This window comes from Bombina bombina, chromosome 6 (genome assembly GCF_027579735.1).
Source record: "Bombina bombina isolate aBomBom1 chromosome 6, aBomBom1.pri, whole genome shotgun sequence".
Lineage (NCBI taxonomy): Eukaryota > Metazoa > Chordata > Amphibia > Anura > Bombinatoridae > Bombina > Bombina bombina.
In genome coordinates this window covers 482,712,353-482,733,443 of record NC_069504.1, presented here as the reverse complement: position 1 = coordinate 482,733,443, position 21,091 = coordinate 482,712,353, and the positions used below count along the sequence as shown (strand labels likewise).

At 39.0% G+C, this 21,091-nt stretch overlaps 1 protein-coding gene across 1 annotated transcript in view; it reads right to left on the bottom strand.

Moving 5' to 3' along the window:
* Nucleotides 1-21,091, bottom strand: part of VPS13C (vacuolar protein sorting 13 homolog C) — a 1,402,311-nt gene that overhangs the window by 117,257 nt on the left and 1,263,963 nt on the right. Inside the window, 8 exon segments of the mRNA XM_053719302.1 lie at nt 5,217-5,330; nt 5,631-5,712; nt 5,983-6,122; nt 6,943-7,056; nt 10,294-10,405; nt 10,602-10,671; nt 11,613-11,694; nt 12,302-12,442. Coding sequence (XP_053575277.1) covers nt 5,217-5,330; nt 5,631-5,712; nt 5,983-6,122; nt 6,943-7,056; nt 10,294-10,405; nt 10,602-10,671; nt 11,613-11,694; nt 12,302-12,442 — 855 coding nt within the window.

The following is a 21,091-nucleotide window of genomic DNA, read 5'->3' as shown; positions in this document are numbered from 1 at the left end:
AATGAGCCGTAACTCTTTCAGGACGCTGCTGTCCAGCAGTCTCATATGCAAAACGGATGATACTCTTCAGCCAAAAAGAAAGAGAGGTAGCCATAGCTTTCTGACCCTTACGTTTTCCAGAGAAAACGACAAACAAAGACGACGACTGACGAAAGTCCTTAGTCGCTTGTAAAAAAAATTCAAAGCACGGACCACGTCCAAATTGTGCAAAAGACATTCCTTTTGAGAAGAAGGATTAGGACACAGGGAAGGAACAACAATCTATTGATTAATGTTCCTGCTTGAAACAACCTTAGGAAGGAACCCTAGTTTAGTACGTAAAACCACCTTATCCGAATGAAAAATAAGATAAGGCGAATTGTATTGCAATGCCAAAAACTCAGACACTCTTCGAGCTGAAGAAATGACAACAAGAAATAAAACTTTCCAAGATAACAACTTAATATCTAAGGAATGCATAGGCTCAAACGGAGCCCCTTGAAGAACTTTAAGAACTAAATTCAGACTCCATGTTTAAACACAGGCCTGATTCTAAGCAAAGCCTGACAAAAGGATTGAACATCTTGGACATCCGCCAGACGCTTGTGTAACAAAATAGATAAGGCAGAGATCTGACCCTTTAGAGAACTTGCTGATAAACCCTTCTCCAATCCTTCTTGGAGAAAAGACAAAATTCTGGGAATCCTAACTCTACTCCATCAGTAGCCCTTGGATTCACACCAATAAAGATATTTACACCATATCTTATGGTAAATCTTTCTAGTCACAGGCTTACAAGCCTGAATCCTGACCGAATCGGAAAACCCTCGCTTGGATAGAATTAAGCATTCAATCTCCAAGCAGTCAGCTTCAGGGAAACTACATTTGGGTGAAGAAAGGGGCCCCTGAACAAGAAGGTCCTTCCTCAACGGAAGTCTCCAAGGTGGCAGGGATGACATGTCCACCAGATCTGCATACCAAATCCTGCGAGGCCACGCAGGAGCAATGAGGATCACTGATGACCTCTCCTGTTTGATTTGAGCAATGACTTGAGGAAGAAGCGCAAACTGAGGAAATAGGTATGCAAGATTGAAGGACCAAGGAATCTATCAGTTCTGCCTGAGGATCCCTGGACCTCAACCCGTATCTCGGAAGCTTGGCATTCTGACGAGATGCCATAAGATCCAACTCCGGATGGAGTTCCCACTCTCCCGGATGAAAAGTCTGCCTGCTCAGAAAGTCCGCCTCCCAGTTGTCCACCCCTGGGATATGGATTGCTGACAGATGACAAGAATGGGCTTCTGCCCATCGGATTATCTTGGCTACCTCGGTCATCGCTAAGGAACTCCTTGTTCCTCCCTGATGATTGATGTAGGCCACTGTCGTTATGTTGTCCGTCTGGAATCTGATGAACTTAGCAGAAGCCAACTGAGGCCAGGCCAGAAGAGCACTGAAGATCGCTCTCTGTTCCAGGATGTTTATAGGAAGAACAGACTCCGCACTCCCTGAGCTTTTAAAGGACGCCAGACAGCCCCCACCCTAGAAGGCTGGCATCTGTTGTCACAATCACCCAGGATGGTCTGCGAAAGCATGTTCCCTGGGATAGATGATCCAGAGACAACCACCATTTAAGTGAATCCCTTGTCTCCTACTCCAGGGTTATTCGAGGAGACAAGTCTGCATAATCTCCATTCCACAGCCTGAGCATGTTTAACTGCAGAGGTCTGAGATGATGTCCATTGCTGCCACCATCAGTCCGATTAACTCCATGCACTGGGCCACTGACGGCCGAGGATTGGACTGAAGGATTTAACAGGTATTTAGAATCTTTGATTTCCTGACCTCTGTCAGAAAAATCTTCATGGATATAGAATCGATTACAGTTCCCAGGAAAGTCACCCTTGCTTTCTGGATTAAAAAACTCTTTTGCAGAATTACTTTCCACCCGTGAGTCCTCAGGAAGGACAGAACAATGTCGGTATGGGACCCTGTTTGTTAATAAGATGGCGCTTGAATTAGAATATCGTCCAGATAAGGCGCCACCGCAATGCCCCTTGGTCTTAGAACCGCCAGCAAAGACTCCAGAACCTTTGTCAAAATTCTGGATACGTGGCCAGCCCGAAAGGAAGAGCCACAAACTGAAAGTGCTGGTCAAGAAAAGCAAACCTTAGGAACTTGTGATGATCTCTGTGGATAGGAACATGAAGGTATGCATCCTTCAAATCCACTGTTGTCATAAATTGACCCTCCTGGATCAATAGAAGAATGGTCCGAATAGTTTCCATCTTGAATGATGGAACTCTGAGAAACTTGTTTAAACTCTTGAGATCTAATATAGGTCTGAAGGTTCCCTCTTTTTTGGGAACTACAAACAGATTTGAATAAAACCCCTGCCCCTGTTCCTGTGCTGTAACGGGGAAAAAAACCTCCCAGGGAGGAGAGGTCTCTTACACAATGTAAGAATGCCTCTTTTTTATCTGGTTTGCAGATAATCTTGAAAGAAGAAATCTTCCTCTGGGAGGAAAATTCTTGAACTCCGGTTTGTATCCCTGGGACACTATCTCTATAGCCCAGGGATCCTGAACGTCTCGCACCCAAGCCTGAACAAAGAAAGAAAGTCTGCCCCCCACCAGATCCGGTCCCGGATCGGAGGCATGCCCTTCATGCTGTTTTGGAGTCAGCAGCAGGCTTCTTGGACTGTTTACCCTTGTTCCAAGGCTGGTTGGGTCTCCAAGTAGGCTTAGATTGCGAATAGCTTTCTTTTTTAGAGGAGGAAGAGAAAGAATTTCCCTTGAAATTACGAAAGGAATGAAAATTACTTTGTCGTCTGTTTTGTTTATTTCTCTTATCCTGAGGAAGGAGATGACCCTTACCTCCCGTGATGTCAGAAATGATTTCCTTCAGGCCAGGTTCAAACAAGGTCTTTCCTTTGTAAGGAATAGCCAGAAGCTTAGACTTGGATGACACGTCCGCAGACCAAGGTTTTAACCATAAAGCTCTGCGGGCAAGAATAGAAAACCCTGAACTTTTAGCTGCTAATTTAGTAATTTGCAGAGAAGCATCTGTAATAAAGGCATTTGCCAACTTCAAAGCTTTAATCCTATCTTGGATCTCCTCTAAAGTGGTCTCATTTCTGAGAGACTCAGACAAAGCATCAAACCAATAAGCTGCTGCACTAGTGACTGTAGCAATGCACGCAGCCGGCTGCAATAGCAGACCCTGGTGAACATAAATCTTTTTAAGTAGTCCCTCTAATTTCTTGTCCATGGGATCTTTAAAAGCACAACTATCCTCAATGGGAATAGTAGTTCGCTTGGCTAGAGTGGAAATAACTCCTTCCACCTTAGGCACCATTTGCCAAGTTTCCCTGACAGCGTCTGCTATAGGAAAAATTTTCTTGAAAATAGGAGAGGGAGAAAAGGGAATACCTGGTCTCTCCCATTCCTTGGAAATAATCTCTGAAGTCCGCTTCGGTACTGGAAAAACATCTGAGTAAGAGGGAACTTCAAAATATCTATCCAACTTGCTCGACTTCGCAGGAGCGACCACTACTGTAGAATCACAGTCATCTAATGTAACTAAAACCTCCCTGAGCAACAGATGGAGGTGTTCTAGTTTGAACCTGAAAGAAACAACCTCTGAATCAGTCAAAGGTATTGAACCTTCTGAGTCTGAAACTTCGTCTTCTGATAGAACCTACATACCCTCCAACTCGGCTCCCTGGGAGGGCACCTCCGAGATTGCCACCATAGTATCAGAAACCTAATTTACTACGTGGTTGTCCTTCCTCTTACGCTTGCCTTGAAGCACAGGAAAAGCAGACAACGCATCAGAAATTGTGGAAGACATAACTGTAGCTATGTCTTTTAAGGTAATAAAATCTTTTCTTTATAAATCAAGGCCCTTTCAATAGATGACGGGCAGAAAGGGATTGGTGGTTCCACATTAGCATCCAAACACATGGAGCAAGAAACCTTCCCCAGACCGGAACACTTGTAGCCTCTTTATGCAGATGACGATCCAGAAATTCAAGGGCACAAAAAACCTCTACAACCGCTTGTCTGTTAGTTCAGCAAGACATGTGGTAGTAGAGCCACGTGTATAGACGTCCACCGCTGTCGGATGAAGACTGCGCAATGAGATTAAAACAGTGTGTGAACTATAGCCCCGCCCATTGTGGGCGTAACCCAGTACCCGACATCAGAACAAACTAAAACTAGTAACCGCAGCCACCATTCCCAATATAAAATAGCCAGAACCCTCTTTTCAGTCTGCTCTTACTTTATAGGCTTACAAAGATTAAAAAACTGGCAAGAGACTCTAAGCCTTCTCCCTTAGCCCAGTGTCTGTACTCATGGCTGTCCACAAACAAACACCCTCCATACAAGAGGGATTAATGTCCCAACATAAGAAGTCTAGTGACCTTTTACTAAGTCTTATGCTTCTGAAAATAAATTTAAGTACCCACTTTCTACTGAGAGTAATCCCCAGAGTGAATAAAGTTAGCACTTACCTTAAATGCTGCCCAACAGCAGGACAGTCCAGCAGGTTTAAGAGGTCCTATCCCTCCCATAGCACTGTGGAATAAGATAAGCCTGAGTTAAAAGTTGCTTAGGCTATCTGGATCAGTGAGAATTATATCCCACAAGTTATTGCTCTAAAGCCACCAAGAGCTCTACTGAAGAGACTGATATGGACTACGGTTACACCCTAGGACAAAGCAGCACACTCTGGCACTACTTTAAAAATAATAAACTCTTGATTGAAGAATCTATACTAACACCTCACTTTACCTCTTCCTATCACTAACGTAGGCAAAGAGAATGACTGGAGCGGGAGGGAAGGGAGGAGCTATATATAGCAGCTCTTCTGTGGTGCTCTTTGCCTCCTCCTGCTGACCAGGTGGTGAAATCCCACAAGTAAGGATGAAATCCGTGGACTCATTGTGTCTTTAAAAAGAAAAGGCTTGGATATGTTACCAGAAAGCCATCCATGTATTCAACACTTCAAAATAACTATTATTTTTAAAAAATAAGGCAATAATGTGATCAGTCACGCTGTTAAATGCATTGTAGAAAAACATGGAATGTAAATTATATATATTTATATATGACCTTTAAGAGCCATGAATAACACCAGATTACATCTAGAGTAAATTGCAGCATTTAGTATCATACTTTACTAGGGACAGTGTAATAGATCCCACCGTTACTTTAATTTATAAAGTTGTAGATTACCTGGAAGGGTTCATAGAAGAAAGCTTCCACCCCTTCAGATAGACCTCTGATAAGGCCAAAGGGGTTTCCCAGGACATCCAGGCCCAAGAGAAGGACGTACATCTGCTTCAGGAACTACAAAAAATGTTGATTAACTTACAGTATAAATATGATGACCCACTGCAAAGCACAAATAGATAACATCCTAAGACCCAGGGTCCACTTTTGGATTGATAATAGCTTTACATTGCTGTGTTACAGAATTCCCTTAACAATCTAGAGTTTCATTGTAAGATATCCCTCTTTGCATTTAGTATGGGAACCCACAAACCTACCAAGGGAAATTCATTGTATTGCATACAGCCTGTTATTTAAGTACTGCATTTTGGTATGTTAGAAAATAAAAACATTTCATGAATAGAAACATATTCTTACCTGTTCACTGTAATGCCTGACAACCAATTTCATCAACTGTTCTCGCTTATAGAACTGATATTTCACCTCAAAACAGGCCAATCTGCATAAACAGAGCAATGTTGTTGTGCAATTGTAAAATAATAGGGGCCGCAGTAAATAGCAATACCCTTTTTATGGAATAACTCATATTAAAAAGACACATTTTTGAGACTACTAATCAATAGAATGGAATTTACAAACAATAAATAATTTCATTAAGAAGGGTCAAGAGAAAGTTTGTAAATTGCTTATGCATTGTAAAGTACATTATTGGCGACCTTCATTTCTTAATATGATAAAATAATGTAACCTAAAAAGGCTTGTGACTTACTTAAAAATGAGATCGTCTACATCTGTTAGTGTGGCTCCGATGCTCTTCAGCAAGAGGTTGACAGAGCCAATAGCAACAATTTCATGTTCTTCTTTGCCAGACTCTTCCCCTCCTGCTCCAAGGGAGAGACTGAGGTGTAACTATTGAGAGAGAGAGAAAAACCAAAAACAAAAAAACTTTGAATGGCATATGCACAGTAATGCTAGATTAGCTATGTTCAACACTGGCAAGCAATTGTTTTCCTGTGTAAAAAGAAAAAAACAAAACAATCACACAGCATAATTTCTGCAGGTTTTTCATACTGAAAAATATATATCTTTTATATAATTTTTTTAAAACAAGGTTATTTATGAACATGTTTACCAGTCTTCAGCACTAAAGCAGTTTAGCTTATTCTTCCAAATTAATGTAGTAATACAAATGCTTATTTTTGCCCTTCTAAATGTGACAAATGAAACCTGCTAAACAAACCAACAAATCCTAAACTGTTTATGATGAAGCACTGGCAGTTATGCCAACAGTTTACATGACCTTGCTTTATCATGCAGACCTCCCAACTGTCCCTATTTGAGGGGTACAGTCCCTGATTCTGAGCTGTGTCCCAACTGTCCCTCTGAGACAGTCATATGTCCCTATTTGCAGAATTTCCCTTAGACCTGCCCACAAACTGCCCCAGCACACCCAAATTGCAGAGACACACCCAAAAACTGCAGAAACACCCATAATCCCACCCACTATTCACTTGTGACACGCCCCTTCTGATACAGCCCAACCCACAAAATGAAGAGGTCCCTAATTCCAAGCCACACATTTTGTGAGGTATGTTATTTATAGATGCATCCCTCCAGAAGCAAAGTAGCTTAGCTATTTACATGGTATTTACTTGCACTGTAGTTTTATTTCTCTTAATTGAAAACACTTTAATTTAGTCATAAATGATGTACAATTGCATGACAGTACCTTCAGTGGAGAGATGTGGAAGTGTTCAAAGAAGCTCTGAGTGGATATATCTGTCAGTGAGGATTCCATTAGCTCTGTACTCAATGCATCCAGATCTTTTTGGATGAGACATGTCTGCACATTAACAAAAAGATATTTCTTGTTAATATGTACAATAGGCGGTTGCAAACTTTGCCCTGTTTATGCTCTATACAGATACATTGATAGATTGATGAAGTGCCATATGAAATGTGATTTGTTTACATATTTACTCCATAGCTACTAAAAATGCATTTCAGCTTTGTTGTAATCAACATTGCTTGTGACCATTGCAAATGCAAAAAGGGAATAAAGGGCTGTAGAAGATCTCAAGTTAAATAAAAAAGTAGCCACTAAAAGATAAGCTAAAACATCATCTACAAATGACAAAACTACTTAATGGAATGTAAAAATATAATTTAAACATAAAAAGCATATTGACGTGCTCTCCAAAGCAAACTTGCATTTAAAAAAGATAACTATTAGTATGAGTGGATGAGAAGATCCATATTTCAGTTCACAAAGTACCATTAAATGGTGTTTACAATTATCCGTTAGAGGGATAGAGAATATTCTTTACTTGGTAGAAGAGTTCTGCAGTAATACGTTGCATCATTATTATTGTATATATGCTGAGAAGGGTTAACTTTATATTTCCTCTTTTGCAAATGACAAGCTACAAATTTATCTATGAAGATTTTAAGATCTTAAGTTTGTGATCTATACATGGCAGATGGTAACTTTTCAGGGGCTATATTTTCTCTTAAAGGGACATATTACTCATATGCTAAATCACTTGAAACGGATACAGTATAACTGTAAAAAGCTGGCAGGAAAATATCCCCTGAGCATCTCTATGTAAAAAAGGAAGATATTTTACCTCACAATTTCCTCAACTCAGCAGAGTAAGTTCTGTGTAAAAAGTTATACTCAGCTGCTGTCCAGCTGCAGGTAAAAAAAATGATGAAATGAACAGCAGCCAATCAGCATCAGCAGTGCTGAGGTCATGAACTCTTTTACTGTGATCTCATAGGATTTCACTTAACTCTCATGAGATTTCATAGTAAACATCCTTAAACTGAATAGGGAAATAAGATGAGTGTGCATGTAAGCTCCCGGGACAGACATACTGATTTGCTGCTTAGAAATCCTTTACAATGGGATGTGGCTACTGAGGAATTTTTGAGGTAAAATATCTTTCTTTTTTACATTGAGATGTTCAGGTGATATTTTCTAGTCAGCTTTTTACAGCTATGCTGCATCACTTTCAAGTTTTTCAACATTTGGGTATCATGGCCCTTTAAAGTACAGTTTTTCAGTTATGTATAGTTTTCGGTTTATATTTTGCCAATGTTTTTGATTATATTATACGTAGGTGTAACATGCTTTCAGACATCAGAGGAACATTCTGTGTCACTTAATATTTTCATAAGACGAAGATAGGTTTTAGGCTTTATAGACAGAACCCTTCTCTCGTGATAGTTTATATTATTTAAATGCTCTATGATACTACTACAATATGCAATGGGGTATACACCAGCTTCTAGGATTATATTTAAGATCAAATACCAGGTTATAGTAACTATTTATTCCTTAATTTCAATATATTCAACTCATATATTTTCAAGAGTCCAAGAAAGTTTTGTTGCTCTTCTATAACATTTCTACTTCAAGTCCTTCACTAACCCTGTATTTATATTATAAGCTATAGCAGGTAGTGACAACCTTTTTTTCTTTTACTAGGATAATGTTATATGGAGAACCTAGAGCTATTTTGTTGACCAGCATTTATTATATCCTAACATATTAGGAGAAATATTTGAAAATCATAAATCTGGCCACATCAGTTTTTTTTTATTTTTTTAGCTATCATACCTTATAGACATTAGCTCCAAGAGTAAATGTTTTTTAATTTTAAGTTGCATTCTCCAACTGCATTGGTCACTAATATACCCATAGAGATATGTTGCTAATTCTATACTAGTCAAATAAAGATATCCGGTTCTATTAGTGGCAGCATTCAAACTACCTACAGAGGTGATACCATATAGGATTGCCTATTGACTTATGATATCAAACTATGTTTCAGTGATAGCATAGAGTTTATGAACCACCCTGTTGAAGTTTTCTTCTGATTTGAGTTCAGACCCTTAGATAGTTATCTCTATATAATGAGTGGATACTGTTATATATATAAGAAAAGCAAAAATGAGGTTACCCATTTGAGATCCAAAAGTGGTCTCTTCCCGCACATGATTACTCTCTGTTACTCTGCACACTTCATATTACTAGGAGGTACAATAGTGACATGATACCATCTAGAGGGTGTATAATCTCTTTGGTAAATGATATGCATTTTAATATCGAAACATGTATTGTGAACATGTGATGTATAGTCCATCTGATATATAATGGATGTATTCTATGTAACAAATTTGGATGTGTATATTTCTTTGATATGTGCTTTTTGTATGCCTTGACTTTAACCTCAATACCAACATTTAAAAAAATAAAAATAATGATGTTTACAATATGTTGTTATATAAGCACTTGAAATTGATCATTGCATTGCAAATACAGAATTTTAAACTTTATTTTGTTAACAAAATTTGCAAAGTTTCGCATTCTAGTGACACACCCCTGGAAAAGCCACTTGAACCTTGTTTATCTTATTTTCTCTGCTGTGGCCAAATGAGGATGAATAGTTCTGGATTCCATGGAATGCAACCATTCTCTTTGGGATAGTTGTGAAGACTACAATTTTCAAATTGAAGATATAGGAAAAGCAGGCAAAATAAATAAAGAATGTGCATTTCAAATGTTTTCACTACACATAATTACACATTTTATGGAATTACACTTTGCATTTATTGCCTTTTTAAGCTACAAATTAGATTACATATAAAACCAATAAGAACATTCAAACATTTTCACAGCATCCAATGCTCTCTTCAATACAGTTACCTTTTGTTAAACATTTTTTAAAGATGACCATCTCACATCAGCTTTTAAAAAACTCACAGACCTTATAATTACTTCTGTCACACACATGTTTTTTTGTAAACTAGTTTGTAAGTCTGATCGCTTAGATGAGGGCAACAGGTTTGGAGGCATTATCATGGATAGTAGGAATTATTTTGTAATTAATTTAAATCCAGTTTCAAAATAATAATCTATATATGAAACCCACATCTTGTTTTCATGTTTCAGATAGAACATATCATTTTGAACAACTTTCTTATTTACTTCTATTACATTTTCTTCCTTCTCTTGGTGTCCTTAGTGAAAAAGCAGGGAAGTAAGCTCAAGGAGACCAAAATGTATTTTACTTACACGCTGTCTCTCAGTTTCTGGATCTGTTGATGGTGTAAACAATCCTATGACGGCAGCTAGGAAGCCCTGATCAATCTTCAAAGCCATACACTGGATCAGAACCATAAAATACCTTGTAGAAACAAAATAAGTAAAAGGTAAACATAAAAAATAATTCAATGCATCTACAATAAATGACAAATAACTGTGAACAAACAATACACAAGGAAAAGTATAATTCATTATAATAACCTCAGGACAAATATATTTACACCACAATGCTAAATCCTTCTACAATGTTAATACGATTTGTGTGCAAATGTACTTACTTAAATTGCATGATTTTGCTGAATTCGTTAAATCTTGTAATAATGCTGATATCAATAAAAGGTTTGGGCTCTAAGAGAAAAAACACAAAACAACAAATGTAGTAAACTTCTAAAAAACTTTTTTACTGTTAGCTTTGTAAACCGAATTCTAACATTATATAACAAAATCTAATTCACACTCAAACACATTTTTACAAATTTGAAATAATATAATTTATACGCACTGTTGAGGCTTCTTTATTAAAGGGACATAATACTCATACATAATACTCATATGCTAAATCACTTGAAACTGATGCAGTATAACTGTAAAAAGCTGACAGGAAAATATCACCTGAGCATCTCTATGTAAAAAAATGAAGATATTTTACCTCACAATCTCCTCAGCTCAGCAGAGTGAGTTCTGTGTAAAAAGTTATAATCAGCTGCTCCCAGCTGCAGGTAAAAAAATAAATTAAAAAAAATGAAGAAATGAACAGCAGCCAATCAGCATCAGCAGTGCTGAGGTCATGAACTCTTTTACTGTGATCTCATGAGATTTGACTTAACTCTCATGAGATTTCATAGTAAGCTTCCTTTAACCTGAATAGGGAAATAATATGAGAGTGCACAAGGCTCATCCTTTCAGCTGTCCCAGGACAGACATACTAATATGCTGCTTAGAAGTCCTTTACAATGGGAGGTGGCTACTGAGAAACTTTTGAGGTAAAATATCTTTCTTTCTTACATAGAGATGTTCAGGAGATATTTTCTAGTCAGCTTTTTACAGCTATGCTGCATCACTTTCAAGTGTTTAAACATTTGGGTATTATGGCCCTTTAAGGTAAAGTGAAATGTGCAGCAAAACAATGCATATGAAATGCCTTCTTTGTCATTTTGCTCCAAGAACACTTACATATATCAGTTAAACACACACACACATCCCTTGTCAGCAATATAAGTCTATATAAGAGCAGACAGAATTAGAACGTAAAACAGAAACTGCAAAACATAATAGTTTTGTTTCTTTACCAGAATCCAAAGCAATGGATTTTGGAGGTGCTACAGGATGGAACACAGCAGGAAACATTGAACCAGGTAGCTGGTTGTCTACCTAGAAAGAGAGAAGTATTTGTATAAGTAAAGCGAAATTTGGATAGCGCTGAGGAATCTGTTGGTGCTCTACAAATAACGGCTAATAATAATAATAAAGTAAATAAAACGTTAGTGTGGTTTAATGCTTTGGTATGTGCATTCCGCTGTTTCAGTAGAAAGAAAATGACGAAGATGGCGTCCGCCAGAGGAATTCAGCTGTTTTCAGAGCAAATCTAGATTTTAATGTGTTGAAAAATCACATGCTCTAATTTGATAGAGCGTGTCATTTTAAAACTTGATTTTAACACTACTGTATATATAAGCCCCGCAAAAAAGTTAAACACACAAGAGAAGTGCCACTCTGGAAACGAATGACAGCATGTAATTTTTTACTTTTGTGGCCCATTAATACCTGGACACATAGCTGATCCAATGCTTTAGCTCCAGATGACATGTCTCAAGAGTTTACTTTGTAGCTGAAACATTGGTGATTTTCAATATTTTCCTTAAAACAAAATACTCTAATACATTAATTCTCCTAAATGTTCCTAAAGCACTGAAAAAGGTGACACAATAGGCATAATTAATATTTAGGGTGACATGTAAGTGGGGTCTTGATAACATACCTGCAGCCAAAACAACTGGGCCCGCAAGCTTCTTTGGTGAGGTGACTGCTTGAACTCTATTTGAATACCAGGCAGAAAATTTCTCCGGATACAACATTTCACAGGTTGACGCATTACCATCGGCATTTTGCTAAAGCTAACCTGAAATTTGTGAAAAAGCGGAGTATGCATTGGCTTGGCAAAGTAGCTTTTATTGTTTTGTTTAAACAGCAACAATGGTGATTAGTTTGAAAGATTTTACCTTACATATTACCTAAAAGGTATTCCATTCCCTTACCCATACCCACAAGCACTATGTCCAACCATAGCCCACCTACTACACACTTTGCAAAGGCATTGAGTAGAAAGCAATTTGTTACAAACTTAATTCAGTGAAAGCTTCCAGTGGTATATACATCAACCTTGCTCCATAATTCATTAATTTATATAAAGATTTAAGTAAGAACAACTAAAGAAATTGTGTTACTCAACACAACTAAAATAATAATCTTGTGTTTTTTGGCACCACCAGAAACTTGCTACCTTCATTAAGGGGACAGTAAACACCTTGATATTTATATATAAAATGTTTCTTATTTTCTAAAAGTAATGAATGCAGCTGTGGACTCTTTCCATTTAAGAAGACATTTTATATATAAAATGTTATGCATAAAGAAACAACTTTACAATATATTGTCATTATTTTGACCCCATTTCATGTAATTTTGCTCTGAAAAACAAAATGGTGGTGATCCATTACTCCTGGGATTCAACTCCTAGCCAATAGGAGGAAGCAAAGACTCACAAAACTCCAAGAGCACTTAATCCCACCCACCCCTCTCGTAAGCCTGTCTAACATATAGATAAGCAATGAAAAGTAGAAAGGTAAGAAAGGAGAAAGCAGAGAAAACAAGGTGCAAACTAGAACTGCTGCCAGAAAAAATAAATGTAATATGTTTGGGCTGGGCTCATGGACTCTCACCACCATGAAAGAAAGGCATTTATCAGTCCACGATCCATTATTTCTGGGAATTCCACAAGTAATTTTAAATGGGAGAAATTTTTTATTTTTAAATGTATGATGCAAAAATAAGTAAGACGACAGAAGAAAAAGAATCAGGGTCCTGCACAAGACCAAGAAACTAAGTGACCAGAATAGAATAGAATAAACTCTGTAAATAGACAGAACATTTTTGTAATCAGTAAAATATAACTAATTTAAATTAGTTCCAGCTCTGTGGAGATTTCTATATCCTTACCCTCTCCACATGGCAAATACGTTCGAGAAAACTGTTACTGCAGAATGAAAAGCAGTAAAGGACGTTAGTGTGGCAGGAAAAGTTGCTAACCCTTGTGCAGCCAAACAGTAGCAACCACTGCGCTGTGGAGAATAAGCAAAACTGGAGCACACTAACCCAAAATGGGGATGCAGAGAAATAGCACAGGGGGAAAAAAAAACTACAGTAGACAAACTAGTGCGTGCAAAGTATTTATAAGAGTGTGCTGCTATACTGCTAAGAATTAAAAAAAAAAAATCTAGTTAGAGAAAAATGAATGGCACCCAGAACAGAGAATAGGGAACATGATAAATAGCAGTGAATAAAAAACACAATTTATGCTTACCTGATAAATGTATTTCTCTTGTGGTGTATCCAGTCCACGGATCATCCATTACTTGTGGGATATTCTCATTCCCAACAGGAAGTTGCAAGAGGACACCCACAGCAGAGCTGTAATATAGCTCCTCCCCTAACTGTCATAACCAGTCATTCGACCGAAAACAAGCCGAGAAAGGAGGAACCATAGGGTGCAGTGGTTACTGTAGTTTAAATTTAAAAATTACCTGCCTTAAAATGACAGGGCGGGCCGTGGACTGGATACACCACAAGAGAAATAAATTTATCAGGTAAGCATAAATTGTGTTTTCTCTTGTAAGGTGTATCCAGTCCACGGATCATCCATTACTTGTGGGATACCAATACCAAAGCTAAAGTACACGGATGAAGGGAGGGACAAGGCAGGTACTTAAATGGAAGGAACCACTGCCTGTAAAACCTCTCTCCCAAATATAGCCTCCGAAGAAGCAAAAGTATCAAATTTGTAAAATTTTGAAAAAGTATGAAGCGAAGACCAAGTCTCCGCCTTGCAAATCTGTTCAACAGAAGCCTCATTTTTAAAGGCCCAAGTGGAAGCCACAGCTCTAGTGGAATGAGCGGTAATCCTTTCAGGAGGCTGCTGTCCAGCAGTCTCATAGGCTAAGCAGATTATGCTTCTTAGCCAAAGAGAGGTTGCCGAAGCCTTTTGACCTCTCCTCCGTCCAGAGTAGACAACAAACAAAGCAGATGTTTGACGAAAATCTTTAGTAGCTTGTAAGTAAAACTTTAAAGCACGGACCACGTCCAGATTGTGTAATAGACGTTCCTTCTTCGAAGAAGGATTAGGACACAAGGATGGAACAACAATCTCTTGATTGATATTCTTGTTAGATACCACCTTAGGTAAGAACCCAGGTTTGGTACGCAGGACTACCTTATCCGTATGAAAAATCAGATAAGGAGAATCACATTATAAGGCAGTTAGCTCAGAGACTCTACGAGCCGAGGAAATAGCTACCAAAAAAAAAGAACTTTCCAAGATAAAAGTTTGATATCTATGGCATGAAGAGGTTCAAACGGAACTCCTTGTAGAACCTTAAGAACCAAATTTAAGCTCCATGGTGGAGCAACAGGTTTAAACACAGGCTTGATTCTAACTAAAGCCTGACAAAATGCCTGAACGTCTGGAACATCTGCCAGACGCTTGTGCAAAAGAATAGACAGAGCAGAAATCTGTCCCTTTAAGGAACTAGCTGACAATCCTTTTTCCAAACCTTCTTGGAGAAAAGATAATATCCTGGGAATCCTGACCTTACTCCATGAGTAACCCTTGGATTCACACCAATAAAGATATTTACGCCATATCTTATGTTAAATTTTCCTGGTGACAGGCTTTCGTGCCTGTATTAAGGTATCAATAACTGACTCGGAGAAGCCACGCTTTGATAAAATCAAGCGTTCAATCTCCAGGCAGTCAGCCTCAGAGAAATTAGATTTGGATGGTTGAAAGGACCCTGAAGTAGAAGGTCCTGTCTCAGAGGCAGAGTCCATGGTGGAAAGGATGACATGTCCACTAGATCTGCATACCAGGTCCTGCGTGGCCACGCAGGTGCTATCAGAATCACCGATGCTCTCTCCTGCTTGATCTTGGCAATCAGTCGAGGGAGCAGAGGAAACGGTGGAAACACATAAGCCAGGTTGAAAGACCAGGGCGCTGCTAGAGCATCTATCAGTGTCGCCTTGGGATCCCTGGACCTGGATCCGTAACATGGAAGCTTGGCGTTCTGGCGAGACGCCATGAGATCCAGTTCTGGTTTGCCCCAACGATGAATCAGTTGTGCAAAAACCTCCGGATGGAGTTCCCACTCTCCCGGATAAAAAGTCTGACGACTTAGAAAATCCGCCTCCCAGTTCTCTACACCTGGGATATGGATAGCTGATAGGTGGCAAGAGTGAATCTCTGCCCAGCGAATTATTTTTGAAACTTCTAACATCGCTAGGGAACTTCTTGTTCCCCCTTGATGGTTGATGTAAGCTACAGTCGTGATGTTGTCCGACTGAAATCTGATGTACCTCAGAGTTGCTAACTGAGGCCAAGCCTGAAGAGCATTGAATATCGCTCTTAGTTCCAGAATATTTATTGGAAGGAGAGACTCCTCCTGAGTTCACGATCCCTGAGCCTTCAGGGAATTCCAGATTGCACCCCAACCTAGAAGGCTGGCATCTGTTGTTACAATTGTCCAATCTGGCCTGCGAAAGGTCATACCTTTGGACAGATGGACCCGAGATAGCCACCAGAGAAGAGAATCCCTGGTCTCTTGGTCCAGATTCAGTTGAGGGGACAAATCTGTGTAATCCCCGTTCCACTGACTGAGCATGCATAGTTGCAGCGGTCTGAGATGTAAGCGTGCAAACGGCACTATGTCCATTGCCGCTACCATTAAGCCGATTACTTCCATACACTGAGCCACCGATGGGCGCGGAATGGAATGAAGAACCCGGCAGGAATTTAGAAGCTTTGATAACCTGGACTCCGTCAGGTAAATTTTCATTTCTACAGAATCTATCAGAGTCCCTAGAAAGGAAACTCTTGTGAGTGGGGATAGAGAACTCTTTTCCTCGTTCACTTTCCACCCATGCGACCTCAGAAATGCCAGTACTACGTCCGTATGAGACATGGCAATTTGGAAGTTTGACGCCTGTATCAGGATGTCGTCTAAATAAGGGGCTACTGCTATGCCCCGCGGCCTTAGGACCGCCAGAAGCGACCCTAGAACCTTTGTAAAGATTCTTGGGGCTGTAGCTAATCCAAAGGGAAGAGCTACAAACTGGTAATGCCTGTCTAGAAAGGCAAACCTGAGAAACCGATGATGATCTTTGTGTATCGGAATGTGAAGATAAGCATCCTTTAGATCCACTGTAGTCAAATATTGACCCTCCTGGATCATTAGTAGGATGGTACGAATAGTTTCCATCTTGAATGATGGAACTTTGAGGAATTTGTTTAAGATCTTTAGATCCAAAATTGGTCTGAAGGTTCCCTCTTTTTTGGGAACCACAAACAGATTTGAGTAAAAACCCTGTCCCTGTTCCTCCTTTGGAACTGGATGGATCACTCCCATAACTAGGAGGTCTCGTACACAGTGTAAGAATGCCTCTCTCTTTATCTGGTAAGCAGATAATTTTGAAAGGTGAAATCTCCCTTTTTGGGGGGGAAGCTTTTAAGTCCAGGAGATATCCCTGGGATATAATTTCCAACGCCCAGGGATCCTGAACATCTCTTGCCCACGCCTGGGCGAAGAGTGAAAGTCTGCCCCCTACTAGTTCCGTTACCGGATAGGGGGCCGTTCCTTCATGCTGTCTTAGAGGCAGCAGCAGACTTTTTGGCCTGCTTACCTTTTTTCCAGGTCTGGATTGGTCTCCAGACCGTCTTGGATTGAGCAAAAGTTCCCTCTTGTTTAGCATTAGAGGACGTTGATGCCGCACCTGCCTTGAAGTTTGGAAAAGCACGAAAATTAGACTGTTTGGCCCTAGATTTGGACCTGTCCTGAGGAAGGGCATGACCTTTTCCTCCAGTGATATCAGCAATAATCTCCTTCAAACCAGGCCCGAATATGGTCTGCCCCTTGAAGGGAATGTTAAGTAGCTTAGATTTTGAAGTCACGTCAGCTGACCATGATCTAAGCCATAGCGCTCTGCGCGCATGTATAGCAAAACCAGAATTCTTAGCCGTTAGTTTAGTCAAATGAACAATGGCATCAGAATAAAAGAATTGGCTAGCTTAAGTGCTCTAAGTTTGCCAAGTATGTCATCCAATGGAGTCGCTACCTGTAAAGCCTCTTCCAGAGACTCAAACCAGTACGCCGCAGCAGCAGTGACAGGGGCAATGCATGCAAGGGGCTGTAGGATAAAACCTTGTTGAATAAATATTTTCTTAAGGTAACCTCTAATTTTTTATCCATTGGATCTAAAAAAAAAAAAAAAAAAAGCACAACTGTCCTCGACAGGGATAGTAGAACGCTTTACTAGAGTAGAAACTGCTCCCTCCACCTTAGGGACTGTCTGCCTTAAGTCCCGTGTGGTGGCGTCTATTGGAAACATTTTTCTAAAAATAGGAGGGGAAGAGAACGGCACACCTGGTCTATCCCATTCCTTATTAATAATTTCTGTAAACCTTTTAGGTATTTGGAAAAACATCAGTACACACCGGCACTGCATAGTATTTATCCAGTCTACACAATTTCTCTGGCACTGCAATGGTATCACAGTCATTCAGAGCAGCTAAAACCTCCCTAAGCAACACGCGGAGGTGTTCAAGCTTAAATTTAAATGCAGAAATATTAGAATCAGGTATCTTTCCTGAGTCATTAACACCACCCACTGACTGAAGCTCTCTTTCCTCAGCTTCTGCATATTGTGAGGCAGTATCAGACATGGTTCTTAAAGCGTCAGTATGCTCTGCATTTTGTCTCACCCCAGAGCTATCTTCTCGCTTACCTCTAAGTTCAGGTAGTCTGGCTAATACCGCTGACAGTGTATTATCCATGACTGCCGCCATGTCTTGTAAAGTAAACGCTATGGGCGCCCTAGATGTACTTGGCGCCATTTGAGCGTGAGTCCCTTAAGCGGGAGTCAAAGGCTCTGACACGTGGTGAAAATTAGACGGCATAACTTCCCCCTCGTCAGATTCCTCTGGTGATAATTTTTTTAAAGACAGAAAATGATCTTTATTGCATAAAATGAAATCAGTACATTTGGTACACATTCTAAGAGGGGGTTCCACCATGGCTTTTAAACATAATAAACAAGGAGTTTCTTCTATGTCAGACATGTATATACAGACTAGCAATGAGACTAGCAAGCTTGGAAAACACTTTAAATCAAGTTAACAAGCAAATATAAAAAACGGTACTGTGCCTTTAAGAGAAACAAATTTTGTCAGAATTTGAAAAACAGTGAAAAAATGCAGTAAATCAAACGAAATTTTTACAGTGTGTATAATAGGCTAACAGAGCATTGCACCCACTTGCAAATGGATGATTAACCCCTTAGTTCAAAAAACGGATCAAAAAAACGAAATAGACGTTTTTTTAACAGTCACAACCAACTGCCACAGCAAGCTGTGGCCCTACCTTCCCCAATAAACGACTTTGGAAAGCCTTTGGGCCCTTTAGAGATGTCCTATAGCATTCAGAGGGCCTTTGAGGGAAGCTGGATGTCACAGTTTATAATTTTAAGTGCACCAACTGTAACTTTTTATACTAAGAAACAGGTGTATATATGAAAATATACGGTAAAGCGCTATATACTCGTTCCAAACAGTATGATGTTACAAAACACCCAGTATGAGATTAGTAAACATAAGGGTAAACATCAGGGTACACTGGTAACTGGATTTATCATATAGCCAGTACACAGGTACTCACATAAGTCCAGAGTCAAAGTTACTGGTGTTTAAGTCCAAGAGATGTCTCCCAAATCACAGAGAGAAATAAATAGATGTGTGTGTGGTCTCGCTGCTCCTCCAAACAGGACTTCCGAATTTCCCAAGAAACTGTATAGAAAAGAAAAAAGCAGAGGAGCGCCGACTCAAATGTAGGGATAAAACAATTTATTGGAACAAAAAATGCGGTTCAATAACACTCACAAGATAAAAGGGGTATAATACATATCTGGGCCGTCTGCCATGAAAAATCCCCCTGCGGTCAGTACACAGTCACTCCGATGTTGGGAGGTAAAAATTCCGGCTGTTAGAATCTCCCGCTTGGTATTCGGTCCTTACCACACCGCTCTGCAGTCGCGGGTGGTGACGTAAAATTCAGCGTGCAGTATTAGTGGTTGAAAGTAGATCAATACACTACGGATCCCTTGTAGGGACAAACGAAGTTGCGAGCCTGGATCTTTCTTCTACGCGTTTCGTCCTGATCGACAGGACTTTGTCAAGAATACTTGAACGGCTCTGCTGGCACCTTAATATACCAGCTTTTAACCAATGCGGTTCAGGCTCTGGATTAGTGTAACTTAGACAGGTCAAGTATATTCACTAACTTATTAGCGATTATTGTTAAAAAGCTATATACCTTACAAATTTGTGATCTAATAATATACATGATACTAAAAAATATACATATAACAGTGCATATAGATGAATATAGACTTAAAAGGCGAACTGATTGGATATAAAACTAAATATATAAATGTCACAAAATACCAGCGAATGTATACATAACCAGTATTAGATTTGCTATATATACTGCATGAAGTATTAGTATAAAATCATTATATAATATACAAATACATACCTATGGTTCAAATATTAGATCATAGTTTCTCATAAAAACAAGTTTCATAGGAATTTCTATATATTCACTGTAAAATAAAATTGTAAAAGAATAAACTATAACACTTCAATAAAAGCTGTGTATCATATTACTAAAACAGATATATATAGAGCCATTAAAACTGGATATACATATAAGGAGAACCAAGATAAAAATTACTTCTTAAAAAATAAATTATTTCATAAAAACGCTTGTATATCTAGTTCAATGTTTAGCCCCTTAGGTTCTAAGCAGTCTAGAGTTTTAATCCAATAGGTTTCTCTTTGTCTTAATTTCAACAGTCTATTAGTGTCCCATTTGTCGGGTGCTACCCATTCAATGATTTTTATACTAAGATCTTTTGGATTTTGATTGTGGCAAACTTTAAAATGATGTGAAACACTATGATTGTCGAAACCTGACTCAATATTTTTAACATGCTCTCTGAGTCTGTATTTGATTTTTCTTTTCGTCCTACCTATATAGATTTTTCCACATTTACAGCTCAACTGATATACAACATAAGTGGTATGGCAAGTGCATCTGAATTTGCACTTGTATGTCCGTTTGCCATTGTAATTGTTAAATGTAGTATGGTTACTATCAATCAAAGGGCACATAATGCATTCAGAGACCTTGCATGGATACAGGCCTACCTTACTACCACACCAACTAGTAAGAGTACCATTTACTGTTTTTTGTCGAAGTTTGGTGGGTGCTATGTAGTTTTTAAGATCCTTATTTTTCCTAAATATGACCTCAGGCTTATCACTAAGTGCCTTCTGTAATACTGGGTCCAGTTTTAACACATTCCAGTGTTTATTGATAATCTTTTTAATGTGGTGATGTTGATTGTTGTATCTTGTAATAAATTTAACAGATCCCTCTTGGAGATT